The sequence below is a fragment of the Pelophylax lessonae genome (assembly GCF_965119305.1).
Source record: "Pelophylax lessonae genome assembly, chromosome: 1".
NCBI lineage: Eukaryota > Metazoa > Chordata > Amphibia > Anura > Ranidae > Pelophylax > Pelophylax lessonae.
This window is the reverse complement of record NC_138768.1, coordinates 551,233,275-551,250,777: the sequence shown is the minus strand read 5'-3', so window position 1 is coordinate 551,250,777 and position 17,503 is coordinate 551,233,275. Positions and strand designations below refer to the sequence as shown.

The window sequence follows — 17,503 nt, the reverse complement described above, 5'->3', positions numbered from 1 at the left end:
TTGCAAAGAAAGCCTTGAAGTGACTTTTAGGGACTGAGTTCAAAGTGGAGTGCTTCGCAGACTCCATTCTGGTAAATGCTGGCTGTGGTGCACTTTCCAGGTCCAGAGTTGCTGGCATTACCTCAGCACTTACCCTGTCTCTGAAGACTTACATAGCAAGCCTTGGTAAGGTCGAGCATCAGGAGCCATCCCATTGCCTTTCATCTTCGCCATTTTTGCAGTTGAAGGGAATAACACTGAGACTCAGTACTGATATCCACTGTGTGGAATATAACACATATCGCTTTCCTGCTATACAACGTTAGGGAAGCCTACTGCTGCACCTCCTTGCAAAAGCCACATGGAACTTTGGTAACCCAACCCTCACCTGCTAGCAGCGATCACTTTCTATTAATGGCCTAGAATCATGATAAACTCTTTCCCATCATGCAGTCATCTGCCCTCTTGGTTGGGGTTTTTAACAAGGTCATGCAATACATTACCCAAATCATCAAATTTTAAGTGGGCTCTGTTTGCAGAAGCTTGCTTCTGTTCTCTCTTCTGCAGGTTCAGCTTGTTTCCTTAGCAGTTTTTAAGCTATGAGCCACAGAGCCTTGTCTATATGACTCAGTCACTTCAGGCCTTAACTTATCAGGTTTTATAGGAAAGAAAGGAGGTGCAAGCACCGAGTGCATTACCTTTGGATACCTTTAAAACTTTGTATTAAAATTCCAAAAACATACTCAGACATGAAGAGCAAAAATCGCATTGACTGAGTCCACAACATGTGGAGGTGTTCATCCCTGTTATTGGACTGATGCACTAGGTATTTGCGCCTCCCTTCTTTCTTTCCTATGCACTTCTGATTGGAGTTCCCCACCTGAGGAGAGCAGCACGCCTATTTATTCCCATTGGAGTGAGCGCTTGGGTGATTTAGTTGTTTGGAATATCGTGATCAGGATTTATACTGTAGGAGGTCTACGGTTAGTCCTTATTGATGTAGTGCACATAACTGAACCTAGAGGAGTAGCCTGTCTGTTCTAGCAGTTCTTACCCAGCCAACTTTATCCAGCCATATCTGATTGGTCAAAATCTCTTTAAAGTGATCTAGTCACTACTGTGGTTGGTTCCTTGCTTATTGAACATGTTGAGTAGATGGCTGTAGTGTTAAACTTCCAATGTGACAGTCTTCTAGAAATGTTTAATCTCATTTCCTGCACATGTCTCATTTCTGTACATATTGATAGGGCATTTTGGCTAAAGTGCTGGACTGAAAAACCTTAGTGCAAGAAGCATTTGATCCCCATGGCCTTCATGTCTCTTCGCACCGACTGATCATATTATCAATGATGATGCTATATTACTGGTGGCTGAAGCATTTATAATCAATAAAGAATATAGTTGCCAAATCTTTTCATAATTGATTAGTTGGTCAGCCGATTAGTTGGCCTGCATACAGAATGCATTATTTGTTTTACATATCTGGAAATAAAGTGCAGCGCATAGAATGCTCCATACACCGTTCATACATGTCCGTATACACAATGGAAGCCAGCCTATTGCACTTGGGAGTTGTCCTGGGCACCCTGTTGGTGCAAAGGACTTGGTCCTTAGAGTCTCTATACCAACATCTTGGGTGATTTGGTAATGTCAGCAGCATTGGACCATCCTACTGGTGAATCATTGTGTCGGCATCCAGTTCGGATATGGCATAGCGGTGACCAATCTAAATTTATCAAAGAGACAACCTAGGTCTTGCAGCTCTGTGGGATCAATACACCTTAATCTATGCATCACAGAATCGAGATGGGGGGGGGGGGGGGCATTCCAGTGAACCTCATTGTTACAAGCTGGTCCAAGCAGACTTGGTACACTGACCTAGTAAGACTCCTGGCAGATGCTCTTTGGTCTCTGCCAGATTGTCAGGTTCCTCTGTTGTAAGAACCGGTTTGCAACCCTGCTTTACAGTAGCTGGCTTTAAAAGCATGGTTTTTGATGCCTGGGATCTAAGAAACAGGGGCATCTGAGTTTGTGACTCCCAAACTGAGAATTGTACACATAACAAGGTCTACCATCAGACATGGAAGGCATTCATTACTTGGACTGAGCCTCAGTGCTTCCACCAGTTTCTCTGTGGAATGAATTCTCCTCTTCCAACAGATAGGTCTGGACCAGAGCATGGTAATCGGCAATATCATGGGCAGTTTTTTGCACTTTCTATTCGGTTTCAGAGCCCCTTGTTCATCGACCGACTTTTTGTAGAGAGTCTCTAATGAAGTCCCCCCCCCCCCCCCCCCCAATAATTTCTCTAGTACTCCATACAATCTACATCTGATATTTTCTGTACTTTAGAAACCACCATTCGAACCAATTCCACTATTCTCACCCACACAGTAGTTTTCCTTGTAGCCATCACCTCTGTAAGGTGACTATCTGATCTGGTGGCCTTATGCAAGGAATGGTTTCTGGTTTTGCACCAGGGCAAGGTGATGCTGAGGCCTAAGACTTCTCTTCCCTAGGGTAGTTTCTTTCACCTCAACCAGAACATTGATTCTCAGTCTCTCGCTCCTGGCTTCAATTCACCAAAAGGAAATTTTACTCCACTGTCTGGATGTGGTTTGGGCTTAGTCCTTCTCTAAGCCATGGTTTCTTTCTGGGAGACTGATTCCTTCTTGTCAACCTTAATGAACCAAGCTTTTTGAATTTGTGGGAAAGAACCTGGAGGTGCTACTTTTATGGGTAAGGTTGAGTGGCACAGGTTTTCTTTAATTTACGGTAAGGGGAGTTTATCTGTTGCCTGAAACACAGGTTTATGCTTGATCCAAATGTATAGGTGTACTCCTTTATGACCTACAATTTTAAATCTAGTTGGTCTGCTGGTTGATGGGGCTCTCAATTGTTTTTTTGTTGTCTTTATACTGGTGATAAACATTGGAGTTATACACAGAATTATAAAGACCACATCATGGTTAATGTTGTACACTAGAATAAAACATCTTTAAACTGCATCCAATTTAAAAGTTTCCTTTGTGTATACATTGGCTAAAAATGTATAGGCACAAGCTGTCATTCTTTTTAGGCACATTCTATTGAGATTCGTTTGGTAGTTTCCTAATTAATGCAAGCTGAGAATGGCTTCACGAAAAGTAAAGGGGCAGTTGGAAAATGAAACCTTTTCATTATAGTCAAACTTTTGTCTCTGAATTTTAGTGTCCCTAGTATATGGTTTTGTATCTTCATATGATGCTTTAGGGTGCATTCAGACCATTGCAGTGCATTAGCATGTGTTATGCTATGTTGCATTAAGGCAGCCAGTTTATTTGATTAGGCTGTTTGACACCCAAAACACACCAAAAGGTCTGGCAGCGCACACCAGCATATGTTGGTGAAATGCTGTGCATTGCGCTGCAACACGCCTCTATCAACAAAGTGCGTTGGGGTGCGATGCAACACAGTGCCTCAAAGAATGTAGCGTCAACATGCATGTTACTGCAGTGCAAAAAAGTGAACAGGCCCTGAATATTTTGTAATTGCTGGCACGGGAAGACTGACCTCTAATATTTATACATGCCTTTTTTTGCTGTTTTTAGCTCAAAATAAAACATGACTTGTGTAGCCTGCATTCTGAAGTATGTTTAGTATTGTAAATTGCTTTGTTTTCCTATAAACCATGTCAGATGAAGGCTTTTACATATTGTGCTGGTTTTACTTGAAAAGTACAGAGCGAATTATATCAACTAAAAGACTGAGCAGGGTTCACTTGCTTGCTTTCACATTATGGAGACTAAACTCTTAAAATATGTGTAGCTTTTTGTGGAAACTCATCTCCCTGGCCCATTTGTAACATTTTGAGAATGCAGCATGTAAAATCAGTCATCTGACATCATTCTACTTTCTTTCTTATGTTTCCTTATCTTTATTTTTTTCCTATCTTTCTCTTCTGCTTCCCACTTGGTTTTTCCAATGTGTAGAAACGCAAATAATGAAGAAACACCAGATGAACCTCGAGCTGATGGTTTTTCTCTACTGTATACCTGAAAATATAAACTTCAGATTGTAGTGCACATGACTGCACATTTTAACAGATTTTTAAATGTTGCTGCTGCTTGATTTACATTCCTTGTTAAACAGGTATGGAACTATTGTTTTTGTATTTGAAATTGTGTTCACCGTAGATGAAATGTGTTGTCCAGCTAGTTTAGTGAACAGCCATTTATCTATTAACCTAGAGTCCCTAAAAAATATATTGGTATTTTAAATTTGCTTCTGTGGCCTAGAACAGTAGGGATAATTTTGTGAATAGTCTCATGGGACCATGTTAAATATTTCATGCAGCAGTCACTGTGTATGGTTTACCCTAAAGACTTCTGTGTTTTAAGCATTCTGTTACGAAACCTTTTTTTCTTTTTTGCACTTTTTGGTTGAGTAGCTGCCAAAAACATATTTGTGGACGCAATTCACAAAAAGTTGAAATTCAATCCCTTGTATATTACAAAGCAGTACCTGTAGCTTTATATGTTCCCAGTGTTAACCTGTAAGCTTGTAATGTAGGCTTAAATGAACACTGACACAAAAGGTACATTTATAGTGAACTTGCTGTAGGCTGGGAAAGCTCACGAGTGCCTTTCAACTCCAAAGGGGATCGTTTCCTAGAAACCTGTTCCGTAATTAGGGGGTGTTTGACTCTCTCTTGGGATATACAATGGCAATTACTTATGCTGTTCTGTATTTGTGTCCTTTTCTTTGCCATTATAGTCTGGAGAAACATAATCTAAGTAAATAAATGACCTGAAATTGAGTGCATTGGGTTAGGTTTTGCCTAAAACTAGTTTCAGAACGTGTTTAATAATACCGTACTGGCTTGAACTATATAAAGCAGGGCTTGACAAATTTGCTTGAAATCTAGGAGCCGGCTAAAAAAAGTTAGGAGCCATTTTTTCCCCCGTTCATGCCGAATGGCCGGCTTCTGTCGGACCGGCTGCCGTACGCATGGGCCGAATGGCGGCCAGTTTTTTAATGAACCGGCTGATGTTGCCCAGCACTCGGCCCGTGTGTAGTTGGCTTGATGGTGTGATGGGCAGTGGCTCACTAGGCAAGGACAGTGCAGCAAGTTGTAGGTGATGGGAGATCCAGTAACTCATGCCACCTTAGGCCCATTTCACACATACACCTCTGCTAAGTGGAATCGTCTTGCTCAGCAGGGATTTATCAGCTATTCCCCGCTGAACAGGCATATGACAGGTCTTGTCTGCTCTGCTATGCAGAGCGAACATAGACAGTCCCGATCTCTATGGGGCAGCCTGATGGAAATGAACTGCCTATCCATTTTAATCTGATTCGATACGTTGGACAGATTTGGATAGAAGGACCACCATCTGTCTGTTTTTGCCCGACAGGATCGGATGGCAGTGGTTGTAAGCGGACATCCGCCACTCCATAGAGAAGACTTGAGTGTCCGATCAAGTCCACCTGAAAAACTGACAGGCCGACCTGATCAGATAGCCCGTGTGAAAGGGGCCTTCAGCTGTATAGCATGACAGGGAGAGAATAAATAATTTTAATGGAAAAAAAAAAAAAAAAAACAGTTTCCATCTTTGTGGGCTTGTAAATGGAACTGAGGCTGTTCCGACCAGCTGCCCCACACTCCCTGTCCATTCACTGGTAAGGACACGGTGCCAGATCAAGCCCACAACACCTTCAACCTCTTCTCTGAGCAGTAAGAACAGGTCGGGCAACCCTCAGCGCTGCCAGTGACTGCTTGTTGCAGCCCCTGCCAACACAAGAGGGCGTCAGTACCACGATGTAAGCGTCCCCCCTACACCAGGGATCTTAGTCCGCACGTCCGGGGGCAGCATGGGGACAAGACACCAGCCGCAGTGTAGCCTAGATGCCAAGCCGCTAATTCTAGTTGCCAGTGCAACCTGGCTCCTGGGGTTTGTCGAGCCCCGATATAAAGGGAACCACTTTTATTTGGATTTATGTAAGAATTTGAAGATTAATTTCTTGTTTTTGTGTAGACTTAATCCAGCCATAGATTTAGATCCATCTATAGGCAGGCTAGTTGTACAGAAGTCGATCTCTTGATTGACTTCTGAACAACCAGCCTTGTTGGAAACTTTTTTGCTCGATCAGTGCGCTGCCTATAGCCGGCGGTACTGATGAGTATATTCTGATGGTGGTGAAGGCTTCCTGCTGCCAGAATACAAAAACTTGGATTCCCCCATCCACCTGGAATGGGTGGATGGGGGAATCGATTCATTTTTTTTTTTGTTCAACTTGCTGCTTGAACGAAAAAAAATGAATCCTGTATGACCTGCTTTACTTTAAGCCGGATGTATGTTCATATTGAATAATATTGAATGGAACTGAAGCATCCCTGACATATGCCAGTTGCTGTCATCACCCACTTAAAGCGGTTGTAAACCCAAAAAGTAAAAAAAAAAAAAACCCTGCAAGACAAAGGCATAATGAGCTAGTATGCATCGCATACTAGCTCATTATGTATTACCTTAGAACGAAGCCCTGACACGGACCCCCGGACATCGCTGCGGGCGCCGCCATAATCCCTCGCCATCTCTTCTGGGTTCGGCGGCTCCGGCGCTGTGATTGGCCGGAGCTGCGATGACCTCACTCCCGCACATGCGCGCGGGAGTGACTTTCCGGCAAGCTCCCGGCAAGCAAAACTGAAGGTCCCCCGGGACCTTCAGAGCGCATGCGCCGCTCGCGTGAGCAGCTGCATGCACTGCAAATATCTCCTAAACCGTGCCGGTTTAGGAGATATTAATTATACCTACAGGTAAGCCTTAGTATAGGCTTACCTTTAGGTAAAAGTGTAAAAAAACATGATACTACCGCTTTAACTGCCTGACCTTGTGCAGATAAAATATTCATTTTTTTTTCTCTAGCTAAGGAGTTTAGGTTATTGTATAAAAAAGAAAACACTTTATTTGAAATTGTTGTGCAGTAACATACTGTATACAATGTGTTCTCTTTAGTGCTTATAGCTATATGTGCACACTCCATCTTTGAGGAATTGAGTTGAATTTTTTACCCAGTTAAATTAGAGCTAAAGGCTGTTTTCAAACGTTTTTTCTTTTTCATTTTGCATAGTGTAAGGGAGTGTTTTAAGTAACCCCTGTCTGTATCCAGGGCCAATCACTTGCATTTGATCACTGCATGAGAGATTACATGCAAGTGATCGCAATTAGCTGTGGAAGTCTGCAGCCTCCCAGTGCTTTCTACAGGGCTGCCTCTCGCAGTTAAACTCAGGAACCCTTGCTTGGGTTCTTGCATCTAATCAGAGTGTGGGTGCTTTCACCGATGTGAAGATATCCTAACTTGGCTGCTACTGTAACCCCTAAGATTCCTTTGGCTTGGGTCTGTGAGTATTCCTGGGGAATTTGGGTATTCCTTTTATTTAAAGGTACACAGCTCCTTTGCTTTTAACCAAATGTCTAGTGCAAACAAAAGGGCAATTGCATCATTTAGGCTGTATTTACACTGTTCTGTGTGCATGCAACACACATGGTAACACACTCATGTGGGTGTGAATGGGCTCATAAAGTTTCCCATTGTCCTCCACTCTAAACTGCAGTGCATTGATGTAAACCAACCACATAGGACTGAATTGAATTTCTACTTGACATTCATTTTCATGCAGCAATTGCAAGCATTTTGCTGCACCACAACAGACAAGGGTATATATGCATTTATGCAGTGACCTAATTTGCACCATGTTCAAGGTTCTGCTTGATTTTTGAAAAGTTGTTTTAAATCTCAGGTGGAACTGCCTGCATCTAACCGTATTTTCTGCAGCCACCACTCTTTGGTGGGGACTCATTCCTCCTCCTGCTATACGGCAGAGGTTTTCTGTTCTACGAAGATTTTAGACTCTGCGTGACTTTCTTTTTTCTTCAAGGGCTTAAAATTCCCACCATAGAGGCTTCATAATTGGACATGGAGTCCCCCTTCCTTATGCTGGCCATAGATGGACCGAATCTTGGCCGGTTCAGCAGGGGCCGGCTGATATTCAATCCAGCCATGGGCAGGCAGATTGCACCCAAGTCAATCCATCTTTAATCAACTTGGTTACATCCAGCATGTCGGGTTTTTAGAAAGCGATTACTGCCTGCCAGGAGAACACAATAGCTACGTATTGATGGGGAAATCGAGAGATTTTCTGCAGGAAAGAAATTTGCATAATCTATGGCTTTCCTTTAAAGGCTGAAATCGCACCACCTGACTTTGTCCTCCATTGTTTTCTTTTCTACTTGAGGCTGTGCGATCCATTTACAATTTGTGGATTTAACCATGCTTTACTTCCAGGATCTGGGGTTATTTGTCATGGACCTAAATGTTTAACCAATATCTCCTTATCACCCCCCATTTAATAAATTTATCTCAAGATTGGACATACTTGGATGTACAGTTCCTTGCCCTTTAAATGGTTCCTGGCACTTTATCTCTTTGGTCTGGTCTGTAAGGACCTTAATGACAAATTGGAAGCATTTTTTTAAATCTATATTCCTTGGCAGGATCTGCTGTCCAACCCTTGCGTACCTCCTCAATACTTACCCTGACTTTGGCTGACTGGTAAAAATTGTTCAAGGATCTTGTGGCTGCTGGCATTGACATTTGTTATTGATTGCATTGACCAGATGTTTGTCACATTCACCCTCCTGTGCGATTCAATGCTGGATGTTGGGTGTTGTCTTGAATAACCCCTTCTTCTGTCCAGATCTGCAGGGCAATCTGACCTAAAATAAGGCAAAACTCTAGTTTTAAAAAAATGTACACTATTGTGTTAAACAAGTATGAGTTAGACTTAGACTTGTTGGCATCTAATTTTTTTACCTAGATATGTGACGGGCTGATTTCAGAACGCAGGACTAGATGACGGACACTGCATATGCCCTGATAGTACTTGGAGATCAGTAAACCGTAATCTATGCATTTTCACTGCTGGAACTTTTTGCATCTACTTTTGTGAGGTTGAGACCAGGATCTTTCTGGTTCTTATAAATCTGGATAGGCCTCAGTGTGGTATGACAACCTTGTTTGTTGTCCAACGATCTGTGCATTTTACCAGATCAGCCAGTATTATGTCAAAAAATGATCTGACCAATCTTCCATCCAGCTTCTCCGTCACTGGCATGGTGACCTGGCTGTTGAAACCCAAGTCCTATGGGATGAGGCCCTTTTTTTAGATTCCTTACTCCTGACCATGTTGACCGCTTATAAAATTTCTACGCGTAAGATAATCAAGCCTGCAAGACTTTATTTTTTTTTTAATGCTGTGATTCTCAGGGGTTTTTCCAGAATGCTTTTTCAGTGGGCTGTGTTCAATCTTCCTCTAATTTAGAGCAGAACTACATTTGGCCTTAAAGTGTTACTAAGGCCCCTTTCACACTAGTGCAACGTGTCCCGCGATTTTGGACCGCAAAATCGCATGACAAGTCGTTTTCCATTATTTTCAATGAGCCCCATTCATATCTGTGCGTTTTGAAGTCGCACCGACTTCAAGTAGTTCCTGCACTATTTTGGCACGATTTTAATGTGTTTTGAGGTATATAGCCATTGCTTTCAAAATCGCGGTAAAAGGGGCCTTAAACCCAGATCACTATATCATGTCTCCCACAGTACACCGAACATGAAAATGTAAATATAAACTGATACATGCCTTTTTTTTCATCAGCTGTATATGGCAATTAGAGCAATCTTGTGACTTATATCAGTGAGTGCTGATGGCTTGTAGGAGTTTTCATTTCTCCCAAAAGACAAGACCCTAATTCTCTGTCTGAATATGTCTGGATAGTGCTGATTGGCCCTGTGCTGACATGCACCCTCCTGAAAAAAAGAAAAAAACACTCTAACAATACACACCAAACTGAGCAGTCTGACTATATAGACTGTGTAAACATTAGGCTATTTTTTGGCGTCTGTGGAAGAAGGGGAGGGTCAGAGAAGACAGGACAGGAATCAAACAGCCTTTTTACACAATGCAGAGGATTAACCCCTTAGGTTCCACACTAAGGGGTATAACAAACATGATTTACTGCATATACATACTGATTTTACTGTTGCGGGTTTAGTAACTTAATCATTCATCTGGGGTAGCATCTTTATTAACCTAGTGTTCTATATTTCAATATGCCCCCATCCACAGACCACGTTACCTGCCACCACATTTTTGTGGGGAAGAGACCCTTGTCCTCTCAACATTGGAATAAGCTGCTTTCTCAATGCAGGTGTTTGGAAACTGGCAGTGGGTTATAGGGGGAATGAGAATGACAGGGGCTGGGGTGTTAGCAAGGTATCAGTGGGGTGCCAGTTGTGATGAGGATGACGGGATAGGCGTTAGGAAGGGTGCCAGGTGTGATGAGGATGACGGGTTGGGGTGTTAGCAAGGTATCGGTGGCGTGCCAGGTGTGATGAGGATGGGGATGACATGGGGTGGGGTGTTAGCAAGGTATCAGTGGGGTGCCAGGTGTGATGAAGGTGAGGATGACTGGGTGGAGTGTTGGTAAGGTTGCAGTGGGTTGCCAGGTGTGATGAGGATGACTGGGTGGGGGGTTTGGAAGGTTGCAGTGGGTAGCCAGGTGTGATGAAGATGACAGGGTTATGGGGTGTTAGCAAGGTATTAGCGGGTTACCAGGTCTGTGACGGCTCTTTGTTCCAATGGGCACCCTGTGGGGGATTAAGGCCCACCCTCCCTGCTGCACATGTGCATTGTTGGTCGACTAGAGGGTGTTGATACAGACATCACAGGGACACAGAGGTGAAATCTTTCCAGACAGAAATCTTTCTTCTTTGCCACACTGTAAAAAAAATACCTGTAGCTGGACTTTAATCTGGACAAGGAAAGTGTTGTCTAATTAGTGGCTTGTTGCTCTTTTTAATGATCAATAACCTTGAGCAATTTTAAACCTACTTAATCTTTAGTTGTGTTACGAACATCTTAATATTTTATTATAATCTATTCAAAGTACAAATATTTCTATGTGAAAACTAGAAATGCAAGTAATTTATACAAACTATAACGAAAATATTCCTTTAAAATGGCAATTGTGCTTATATTCTATTTCTTTCCACCCTTCAAGGATGGTGATTCTACATTTAACCGTGCTAAATTGCTGAACATTGGCTTTGTTGAAGCTTTGAAAGAATATGACTATAACTGCTTTGTCTTCAGTGATGTTGATCTTATTCCAATGGATGATAGAAACATCTACAAGTGCTACAGCCAACCCAGACACCTCTCTGTATCAATGGATAAGTTTGGGTTTGGGTAAGTTCCTTTAATCGTTTTAGAAGTTTAAAAAAAGTTCTTTACAATATCACATTATAAAGGTGTTCGTTTTTTTTTTTTTTTTTTGTTTTAGCTTTGGATTGAGTAGGGAAGGTTTAAAAATCCTGCAAGGTTTTTTTTTTTTCCTGGACTTTACTTTTGGAGAAAATTCCTGTCCCAGAGACACGCAAAGAAGTTAGTGTAAATCTCCCAAATTGAAGGCATTACCCTCTTAAGTTGGATACACGCATATCGAAATTTTGGCTGATTCAATGGGAATTTCAAACTGTGTGTAGCCCTCTCTGTTCAACAGAAGCCGATCATTTGCATGGCAGTCCCCACTGTCAGGATAAAATAGCACAGCGGGGGGGAAAACTCTCCATCAACATCAGGAAGGAATCTGAGTTTTTATTGTAAAGCCTGCTGGTTGAATGAAAACAAACTGTGTGTATCCATCTTTAGACAGTTGTCCACGAAACCTGTAAACCAATTTGATTTTCCCTGACATTTTTGTTTTGGAGACCTCTGTAATATTTGGCATTTCCCCTTACTTTGATTTGGTGACAGTGGTCACCAGTACCTGACAATTCAACTTTTCCTCACTTTATCCAAATGTATTTATTTTTGTTCAGTGTGGAGCTATAGCAATAGATAGATAAATACAGTGCCTTGCGAAAGTATTCGCTCCCTTGAACGTTGCGACCTTTTGCCACATTTCAGGCTTCAAACCTAAAGATATAAAACTGTGTAATTTTTTGTGAAGAATCAACAAGTGGGACACAATCATGAAGTGGAACGAAATTTATTGGATATTTCAAACTTTTTTTAACAAATAAAAAACTGAAAAATTGGGCGTGCAATATTATTCAGCCCCCTTAAGTTAATACTTTGTAGCGCCACCTTTTGCTGCGATTACAGCTATAAGTCGCTTGGGGTATGTCTCAATCAGTTTTGCACATCGAGAGACTGAAATTTTTGCCCATTCCTCCTTTCAAAACAGCTCGAGCTCAGTGAGGTTGGATGGAGAGCGTTTGTGAACAGCAGTTTTCAGTTCTTTCCACAGATTCTCGATTGGATTCAGATCTGGACTTTGACTTGGCCATTCTAACACCTGGATATGTTTATTTGTGAACCATTCCATTGTAGATTTTGCTTTGTTTTGGCTCATTGTCTTGTTGGAAGACAAATCTCCGTCCCAGTCTCAGGTCTTTTGCAGACTCCATCAGGTTTTCTTCCAGAATGATCCTGTATTTGGCTCCATCCATCTTCCCATCAATTTTAACCATTTTCCCTGTCCCTGCTGAAGAAAAGCAGGCCCAAACCATGATGCTGCCACCACCATGTTTGACAGTGGGGATGGTGTGTTCAGGGTGATGAGCTGTGTTGCTTTTACGCCAAACATAACGTTTTGCATTGTTGCCAAAAAGTTTGATTTTGGTTTCATCTGACCAGAGCACCTTCTTCCACATGTTTGGTGTGTCTCCCAGGTGGCTTGTGGCAAACTTTAAACGACACTTTTTATGGATATCTTTAAGAAATGTCTTTCTACTTGCCACTCTTCCATAAAAGCCAGATTTTTGCAGTATACGACTGATTGTTGTCCTATGGACAGAGTCTTCCACCTCAGCTGTAGATCTCTGCAGTTCATCCAAAGTGATCATGGGCCTCTTGGCTGCATCTCTGACCAGTCTTCTCCTTGTATGAGCTGAAAGTTTAGAGGGATGGCCAGGTCTTCGTAGATTTGCAGTGGTCTGATACTCCCATTTCAATATTATCGCTTGCACAGTGATCCTTGGGATGTTTAAAGCTTGGTAAATCTTTTTGTATCCATATCCAAATCCGGCTTTAAACTTCTCCACAACAGTATCTCGGACCTGCCTGGTGTGTTCCTTGTTCTTTGTGATGCTCTCTGCGCTTTAAACTGACCTCTGAGACTATCACAGTGCAGGTGCATTTATACGGAGACTTGATTACACACAGGTGGATTCTATTTATCATCATTAGTCATTTAGGTCAACATTGGATCATTCAGAGATCCTCACTGAACTTCTGGAGAGAGTTTGCTGCACTGAAAGTAAAGGGGCTGAATAATTTTGCACGCCCAATTTTTCAGTTTTTTTATTTAACCACTTTACCACCGGAGGATTTTGCTGTCTTCCGTCCAGGCCACTTTTTGCGATTCAGGGCTGTGCGACTTCAACTGACAATTGCGCGGTCGTGCGACGCCGTACCCAAACGAAATTTACGTCCTTTTTTTCCCACAAACAGAGCTTTCTTTTGGTGGTATTTGATCACCTGTGCGATTTTTACTTTTTGCGCTATAAACAAAAAAAGAGCGTTTATTTTGAAAAAATAACAATATTTTTAACATTTTTTTTATATGAAATTCCCCCCAAAAAAGATGTAAAAACCAATTTTTTTAAAAATTTTTGGCCAATTTGTTTTATGCTACATATGTTTGGTAAAAAAAATCGCAATAAGCGTATTTTGATTGGTTTGCGCAAAAGTTATTGCGTTTACTAACAAAGGGAAAGATTTCTGTCATTTTTGGTGTTTTTTTTTAACGCGTAATGGCGGCGATCTGCGATTTTTTTTGCGGGACTGCGACATTGCGGCGGACAGACCGGACCCCTGACTGACATTTTTGACACTTTTGGGGGTACCAGTGACATTACTGCAGTAATCAGTGCTATATATATGCACTGTTACTGTAAAAATGACACTGGCAGGGAAGGGGTTAATTTTATTGGAGAGGGAGGGGTTAATGTATGCCTAGTGCTTACTGACGTGTAGGGGGGGAGGTGACTGTGTGAGTCATGGACAGATCGGATGTCCAGCTATGCTGAACAGTCCGATCTGTCACTCCCTGTCACTATGGAGATCCGCCCGCTGTGTTTACACACAGCGGGCGGATCTCCAGACTCGATCCCCGACGATCGGGTAAGAGCAGCGGCGATCGCCGCTGCTCCTCCCCTGGCCCGACTCCCGCTGTGAATGAAAACAGCGGGAGCGAGCCTCCGGCGGCGCGCAAGCGCCGCCCAGAAGGGGGAGTGTCCAGTCACGTTAATACTACGTGGCTGGACGATAACGAACCACTCTGCCGCAGTAGTATTACTGTGAGCGGTTGCAGAGTGGTTAACATAGTTTGAAATATCCAATAAATTTCGTTCCACTTCATGATTGTGTCCCACTTGTTGATTCTTCACAAAAAATTATAGTTTTATATCTTTGTTTGAAGCCTGAAATGTGGCAAAAAGGTCGCAAAATTCAAGGGGGCCGAATACTTTCGCAAGGCACTGTATATCAAAACGATATTGACTTCTTCACATTATATAGGGGCCCCCGTTGGCAGTCCTATCCCTGCTGCTTGATCCTTGAACTCCGCACCACAATACACATAGATCTCTAACGGCAAACAGACCCGTGCATGGAGTGTTTGCCAGCAGAGTTGTCTATCCACTTCCATACAGAGCAGTTAGACCCCCTTCCTTCCCAGACCAATTTTCAGCTTTCAGCACTCTCACACTTTGAATGACAATTTCACAGTCATGCTACACTGTAACCAAACAAATTTTTTATAATTTTTTTCACTCAAATAGAGCTTTCTTTTGGTGGTATTTGATCACAACTGGGTTTTTTTTTCTTCGTGATATAAGCAAAAAAAGAGCAAAAATTTTGAAAAGAAAACACTTTTTTTTTTAGTTTCTATTATACAATTTTGCAAAAAATTAATTTTTCTTCATACATTTGGGCCAAAATTTATACTGCTACATATCTCTGGTAAAATTAGCCCAAATTAGTGTATATTATTTAGTCTGTGTGAAAGTTATTGAGTCTAGAAGCTATGGTACCAATTAGTGAAAATTGATCACACCAGATGTACTGATGGCCTATCTCCTTTCTTGAGGCCCTGAAATGTCAGGACAGTACAAATACCCCCCAAATGACCCCTTTTTGTAAAGTAGACAGTCCAAGGTATTTAGTAAGAGGCATGGTGAGTTTTTTGATGTTATAATTTTTTCCCACAATTCTTGGGAAAATGATGAAAAAAATGTTTTTTTCTTTTTTTTCCCCAAAACGTCAATTTATAAGCTATTTCTAACACATAGCATGTACACAGCAAAAATGACACCCCAAAATTCATTCTGCTACTCCTTCTGAGTATGGTGATACCACATGTGTGAGACTTTTACACAGCCTGGCCACAAAAAGACTCCACGTCCAAGTAGCACCATAAGGCGTTTTAGGAGCATAAATACACATAAAACTTTCTTACTACTTATCACACTTTTCAAGGCCCTAGAGCACCAATACAATGGAAAAGTCCACAAAATGACCCCATTTTGGAAAGCAAACACTCCAACGTATATTCTATGAGGCATTATGGGTCCTTTGAACATGTCATTTTTTTCCACAAGTTTTTGGAAAATGTGGGAAAAAAATAAAAACTTTTTTTTCATATATTTGTCAATTTATAGGATATTCCTAACGCATGTACACAGCAAAAATGACACCCCAAAATACATTCTGCCACTCCTCCGGAGTATGGCAATACCACATGTGTGAGACTTTTTCACAGCCTAGCCATATAGAGGGGCCCAACATCCAAGGAGCATCATCATGCATCCTAGCCACTTGCCTAGGCCTATTTTTGACATTTGGTGTTTACAAGCTAAAATCAGTTGTTTTGCTAGAAAACGGCTTAGAACCCCCAAACATTATATATTTTTTTTAGCAGAGACCCTAGAGATTAAAATGGAGATTATTGCAATATTTTTTATCACACCGTATTTGCGCAGCGGTCTTCCAAACGCAATTTTTTTGGAAAAAAATCACTTTTTTTTTTAATTAAAAAATAAGAAACCAGTAAAGTTAGCCCAATTTTTTTCCATAATGTGAAAGATAATGTTACGCCGAGTAAATAGATACCCAACATGTCATGTTTCAAAATTGCGCACGCTCACGGAATGGCGACAAACTTTGGTACTTAAAAATCCCCATAGGCGACAATTTAAAAATTTCTACAGGTTGCCATCTTTGAGATACAGAGGAGGTCTAGGGCTCAAATTATTCCCCTTGCTCTAACGATCGCGGCGATACCTCACATGTGTGGTTTGAACACCGTTTACATATGTGGGCGGGGTTTCCGTATGCGTCGCTTCTGCGCGCGGGCTAACGGGGACAGGGCGCTTTAATTTTTTTTTTTTTACTATTTATTTTATTATTTTTTATTTTTACACCGTTTAACACAAAAAAAAAAAAAAAAAGGATCATTTTTATTTCTATTACAAGAAATGTAAACATTACTTGTAATAGAAAAAGGCACGACAGGGCCTCTTTTTTGTGAGATCTGGGGTCAAAAAGTCCTCAGATCTCACAAGTACACTAAAAGATAGAAAAAAAAAAAAAAATTATATAAAATGAAAAAAAAAAAAAAACCTTTTAAACCAGTTGCTAGGCAACAACATTTTCCGTAGCTCCGGTCCTCCAAGACCATAGAGTCAAGTGAGGGAGGGGGGGGGGCACCTCTTCCGCCATCCCGGAAGGGTGATCCCATGGCGAATCCGCCGCTGGGACCACCCTTATCGGAAAGCCAACCGTCCACCGTTTAAAAAAATACCAGGGTTATGGCAGCTATCTGCTGCCATAACACCGGTATTTAGGTTTAAACGGAGGACGTATATAAACCTTTTTGGACTTGGACATGGTGGCTGTATGAAGGGTGACAGGTACTCGGGTACTTTGTTGGGCAGGTGACAGGTACTCTGGTACTGATGAGCAGGTGGCAGGTACTCAGGTACTCCGATAGGCAGGTGACAGGTACTCGGGTACTCTGATGGGCAGGTGTCAGGCAGGTGATAGGTACTGATGAGTAGTACTGATAGGTGATAATGTACTGATGATCAGTACTGATACGTGATAGGTACTGATGAGTAGTGATGGGTACTGATGAGCAGGCGGCAAGTACTCGGGTACTTCAGGCATCAGGTACTCTGATGAGCAGGTGGAAGGTACTCGGGTACTCTAATGGGTAGGTGACAGGTACTCAGGTACTCTGATGATGGGTACTCCGTTGACAGGTACTCAAAGTACCCGAGTACCTGTCATCAGAGTACCCGAGTACCTGTCATCAGAGTACCCGAGTACCTGTCATCAGAGTACCCGAGTACCTGTCATCAGAGTACCCGAGTACCTGTCATCAGAGTACCCGAGTACCTGTCATCAGAGTACCCGGGT

At 42.0% G+C, this 17,503-nt stretch overlaps 1 protein-coding gene across 1 annotated transcript in view; it reads left to right on the top strand.

The window, feature by feature from the left end:
- Positions 1-17,503, top strand: part of B4GALT1 (beta-1,4-galactosyltransferase 1) — a 174,171-nt gene that overhangs the window by 109,740 nt on the left and 46,928 nt on the right. Inside the window, exon 3 of the mRNA XM_082243793.1 lies at positions 11,079-11,266. Coding sequence (XP_082099919.1) covers positions 11,079-11,266 — 188 coding nt within the window. The remainder of the gene's footprint in view (positions 1-11,078; positions 11,267-17,503) is intronic.